The sequence below is a fragment of the Argentina anserina genome, chromosome 4, assembly GCF_933775445.1.
Source record: "Argentina anserina chromosome 4, drPotAnse1.1, whole genome shotgun sequence".
Classification (NCBI taxonomy): Eukaryota; Viridiplantae; Streptophyta; class Magnoliopsida; order Rosales; family Rosaceae; genus Argentina; species Argentina anserina.
In genome coordinates this window covers 8,057,198-8,062,574 of record NC_065875.1, presented here as the reverse complement: position 1 = coordinate 8,062,574, position 5,377 = coordinate 8,057,198, and the positions used below count along the sequence as shown (strand labels likewise).

The 5,377-nt window shown below is 44.2% G+C and overlaps 1 protein-coding gene across 1 annotated transcript; it reads left to right on the top strand.

Moving 5' to 3' along the window:
• Positions 1–398: 398 nt before the first annotated feature.
• LOC126789788 (protein SUPPRESSOR OF MAX2 1) lies at positions 399–5,023 on the top strand. The gene is made up of 3 exons (XM_050515839.1): positions 399–2,326; positions 2,696–2,990; positions 3,078–5,023. The coding sequence occupies exons 1-3, from the start codon at positions 1,116–1,118 to the stop codon at positions 4,713–4,715; spliced, it is 3,144 nt and encodes a 1,047-aa protein (XP_050371796.1). The 5' UTR covers positions 399–1,115; the 3' UTR covers positions 4,716–5,023.
• Positions 5,024–5,377: the final 354 nt, after the last annotated feature.

Below are 5,377 nucleotides of genomic sequence, written 5' to 3'. Positions count from 1 at the left end.
TCAAATTCAAATACTTCGTCATTACAAATAAGAATAAAGTTTCTTCCGTTAAAAAAACTATAAATCTTATGATATCAGTTAACGTATTATAATTTACCATTCTCTAAAAAAAAGCCCTTTCCCTGCTATAAGCATTTAGGTAGAATGGCAGATTGAAATGATATTCTAATTCCATTGTTATTGTAAGGGTGGAAAAAAAATTAGCTACAATCAACATCATCTTCTCAAAAGAATCATAAGAATACAAAAAAAAAAAACAGAGAAATCTGAATCAATTAATTAAATAATGAACAGAATAATAAATTGCAAGAGAAATGAGAGCAGATTGCTGTGGTCATCACCGGTCAGAAATCATTTTTCCAGAAATCCTTGCAAGCTTTAAGCATTTACTAAAATCCCAACTCCCAATCCCATCTGCATTCCATAAGTTCTCTACCCCAGACAACAAGATCTTTCTTCCCTATACTAACCAAGTTCCTCTGCTCCTCTTTTAGTCTGGTTCAAGTTCACCGCGAAAAAGCCCAGTAACGAATTTTATTTTACCAGGTCTCCCTCTGTTTCTACTCTTATTTTACCCCACTTTTATAAATGTCACTCATTCAGATAGATAGAAAGTGGGAAAGCAAGAAGGGTTCTTGTGAAGGAGGGGATCCGATCTTTCCTTTTCGCGTTGAATTCTCATATAGCTTTTTCGTGTGACACAGTTGGTGAGAGAGAAAAAAGGAAAGCAAGGAAAGCATAAGAGGAAGAAGAAGCAGCAGAAAGAAGAAGAAGAAGAAGAAGAAGAAGAAGAAGAAGTAGAGAGCTATAGCTTTCTCCATTGATTTTTTGTAGTTGTAAAAAAAAAAGCATCCTTTTTTGGTTAAGATTAGTTTTATTCTTTCTTTCTACCTTTACCCATCAGACCCTGAAAATGCAGATTTGTCTAATTTGAAAAACCAAAGGCATCCATCCACACCTGGACCTGTAACCATTTTCCCATTGGTGGGGCTACTCCAATTCCTGATAAGCTTCAATTTTTTTGATTTCATATCTCTCGATACCCAACTCATCAACACCCCTGCAACTAAGCTCTCAAAGAGAGAATCCAAAAGACTGGAATCTTTGATCAAGAAATGAGAGCAGGCCTGAGCACTATCCAGCAAACCTTAACGCCGGAGGCCTCCAGCGTTTTGAACCACTCGATCGCCGAAGCGGGTCGTCGCAACCACGGCCAGACCACGCCCCTTCATGTTGCTGCAACTCTTCTCTCATCCCCCACCGGCTTCCTCCGCCAAGCATGCATCAAATCACACCCCAATTCCTCCCATCCTCTCCAGTGCAGAGCCCTCGAGCTCTGCTTCAGTGTCGCCCTCGAGCGTCTCCCCACCGCCCAGAACATGAGCCCCGGCATGGAGCCGCCCATCTCCAATGCCCTCATGGCCGCCCTAAAGCGGGCCCAGGCCCACCAGCGCCGCGGCTGCCCTGAGCAGCAGCAGCAGCCGCTCTTGGCAGTCAAAGTCGAGCTGGAGCAGCTCATCATCTCTATTCTCGATGACCCGAGTGTCAGTCGGGTCATGCGGGAAGCCAGTTTCTCTAGTCCGGCGGTGAAGGCCACCATAGAACAGTCTCTAAACTCTTCTTCGTCCGCGGCGGCGGTGGCAGCGGCCTCCACCGCCGCCGCGAACTCCTCCCCAATCGGATTGGGGTTCCGACAGTCGGCGGCGGCGGCGCCAGCTGGTCGAAATATGTACCTGAATCCCCGGCTGCAGGGGCAGAACCGAGGGGAGGAGGTTAAGAAAGTTGTTGATATATTGTCAAGAGGGAAGAAGAGAAATCCGGTATTGGTCGGCGATTCGGAGCCGGAAGCCGTGACGAAGGAGCTGTTCCGGCGGATTCAGAGCGCGGAATTAGGAGAAGGGCAGTTGAAAAACGTGGAGATAGTTCATTTGGAGAAGGAGTTCTCTTGTTCCATGTTGGGGAAGATGAAAGATTTGATGTCATTAGTGGAGGCACGGATGAATGGGAGAGGGGTGATTCTTGATTTGGGGGACTTGAAATGGCTGGTGGAGCAGCCTGTTAGCTTGGGAGGGCCTGGTCCGCCGGGCTCCGGTGGCCAACAGGTGGTTTCGGAGGCGGGGCGGGCGGCGGTGGCGGAAGTGGGGAAGGTGTTGGGGAGGTTTGGGGAGGGCGGTGTTAATGGCGGCGGCAGGCTCTGGTTGATAGGGACTGCTACTTGTGAGACGTATTTGAGGTGCCAAGTGTATCATCCTTCCATGGAATCCGACTGGGATCTGCAGGCAGTGCCGATTGCTGCCAGGACGCCGCTTTCGGGATTGTTTCCCAGGTATTTTTACTCATCTAACTCAATTTGGATCATTCAAATTGTTCTTCTATCTAAAGATGTTATGTCTAAGTTTCTGTATTGATGAATGCTATTTCTGTTTATGGAAGCTGTAGTACTTCTCTAATTTATTGTTCTGTCACTTCTGTGTAAAGCTATTATGGAAGGAGGAGTTCAGTTCCTTAATTTTGACCTCAAGAGTATCTGATGAAGTCTCCTTCTAGATTGAATATAAACTTCCTGTTAGTTAATGTAGCTATTGAATGAATCATAATCAGAGCGAAGTAGGACTTTTGAGGGCTTGCTGTCCCTCTTGATTAAGTTTGTTCTTTGTTTTCGTTAATTTATTTACCAACATGTTCTGATTTTTAGGATGGGGCCGACGAACGGGATTCTTAGCAGCTCAGTTGAATCTTTGTCTCCACTGAAAGGCTTTCCAACTGCTCAGCCAAGACTTGTGGCTGAGAACTTGGATCCTCTGCGAAGAACAAGCTGTTGCCCGCAATGTACAGAAACTTGTGAGCAAGAAGTAGCAAGTTTGGTTGCGAAGGAGTCTGAGAAATCATCTTTTGAATCGAAATCAGAAGCAGCTCGAACTGCATTACCACAGTGGTTGCAGAACGCTAAAGCCCAGGACAGTAATGTCAAAACTTCAGATCAGTTGCAGGTGAGTAGAGCTCAGTCAAAACTTTAAACTTACATATATATTTTTTCTTTTTTTGGTTCTAAAAGGATTGTATATATTTTTCTACAGACCAAGAATCAAGATCAGACCCTGAATCAGAAGACTCAAGAATTACGAAAGGAATGGAAAAATACATGCATGCGCCTTCATCCTAATTTTCATCAGCAGAGTTTCAGCTCAGAGATAATTGCTCCAAAGCCTCTCTCAATCACTGGAATGTACAACATGAACTTGCTTGGTCGCCAAACTTTCCAACCAAAATTGCAACCAAACAAAAGCTTTGGGGCTCTGCAATTGAACACAAATCTACAAACTAGCAAATTATCTGAACGTGCAGCAGTTTCGCATCCACGAAGCCCTGTGAGGACGGAACTGGTTCTTGGTCAAAAAGAAGTCACTGAAACCACCACTCCCGAGCAAATGCATGAGGAGCGCGTCAAAGACTTTTTTGGCTGCACGCCTTCTGAACCACAGATCAAGGTACTCGAAAGGCAAACAGATGATAAGCAATTGTGCAAATTGGATGCTGATTCATTCAAAAAGCTATACAAGGGTTTGATGGAGGTCTGGTGGCAGCAGGAAGCAGCCACTGCTGTTGCTTCAACAATAACCAATTGTAAGTTGGGTAATGGAAAGAGGCGTGGTGCCGGAGCAAGGGGAGACATGTGGTTGTTGTTCATGGGTCCGGACAGTGTTGGCAAGAAGAAGATGGCATCAGCTCTTTCGGAAATGGTTTCTGGGTCCACCCCGGTGATCATCTCTCTTAACAATAAACGTGGTAGTTGGGATTCAGATACGAGTTTTCGTGGAAAAACGGTTGTGGACAGAATAGCAGAGGCAGTTAGGAGGAACCCCTTCTCTGTAATCATGATTGAGGACATTGATGAAGCAGATATGATAGTTCGGGGGAGTATAAAACGGGCAATGGATAGAGGTCGTCTTGCCGACTCTTATGGCCGTGAAATCAGTCTTGGAAATGTCATGTTTATACTCACTGCAATTTGGTTGCCAGAAAATATGAAACACTTATCAAACGGCAATGCACATGAAGAAAAGCTCGCGTGTATAGCTAGGAGTAATTGGCAGTTAAAACTATCACTTTGTGGAAGAAGTGCAAAACGGCGAGCGACATGGTTACAGAGTGATGAAGACAGAGCCACAAAGCCTAGAAATGATGCTGGTTATGGACTAGGATTCGATCTAAATGAAGCTGCTGATGTTGAGGATGACAGAACAGATGGCTCACTTAATTCAAGTGATCTAACAGTTGATCATGAAGATGAGAATCGCCTCAATAACAGGTCATTGTTCACAAGTACGCGTTCATCAGTACCAAGGGAATTGCTTGATTCTGTTGATGATGCCATTGTGTTCAACCCAGTGGACTTCAACCCCATTCGGAAAAACATCACAAACTCAATCACGAGAAGATTCTCAACAATCATGGGCGACAGGATTCCCTTTGAAGTGCAAGATGATACTGTTGAAAAGATCCTTAGTGGGATATGGTTAGGCAAGACCGGCTTAGACGAATGGACAGAAAAGGTTCTAGTTCCGGGCCTCCAACAGCTGAAGTCTCGCCTAGGTGTGACCCTCAATGAGTCCATGGTTGTTAGACTTGAAGCTGATGGAGATTCGGGTTGCTGGAGACAGGGAGATTGGCTGCCTAGTAGCATCAATGTGGTGGCTGACGGATTAAGACAATGATAAATAGTTGGGGAGTGGAGGGTATAGTTCATAATGTATGTAAATATGATCGAAGGTTTGGCGGGTAATCAGCTACACATTTGGTATTGGGAGGGTAAAGAAAAGAACCTTACGAGTGGAAAGAGGCCATGAGAACCAACCAGACGATGCTCTCCTCTTTCTTCTAGCCTTTTTTTTTTTGGAAATTTAAATTATAATTTTTTAAATTTACTCAATGCTTCAAGCCCCAAAAGTTTATAGTGTCTATAATGATGAATATATTTATCAAATACATCGACATTGATCAATAAAGATGAGGCATTCCTCCACTTTACTTGGTACTCATTTCAAGTCTTCTATTTTATCAATTTAGAGAAATGGGTCTATTGTCTTTTGAACGTTGGAATGGTTCGATAGTGTTGTGTCTACATTCAACCCTTTTGGCTCCGAAAACATGGAAGGGTCGAATTTCGCGAAAAGGGTCCGTAGGACGGGTCTGCATTTGAACTGATCGCGTCGGCTGTTGGTGAACTGCTTGGTAATGGCATATGATAAGTTGGTAACACATTTAGTAGATGTGAAACCGTTATTATTGACAAAAGTGAGGAATTGGCATTGGGACATAGCATTTAAAGAGGCACACGAGAAGAACACAAAATGTGGGGATGATGTGGTGAATATGG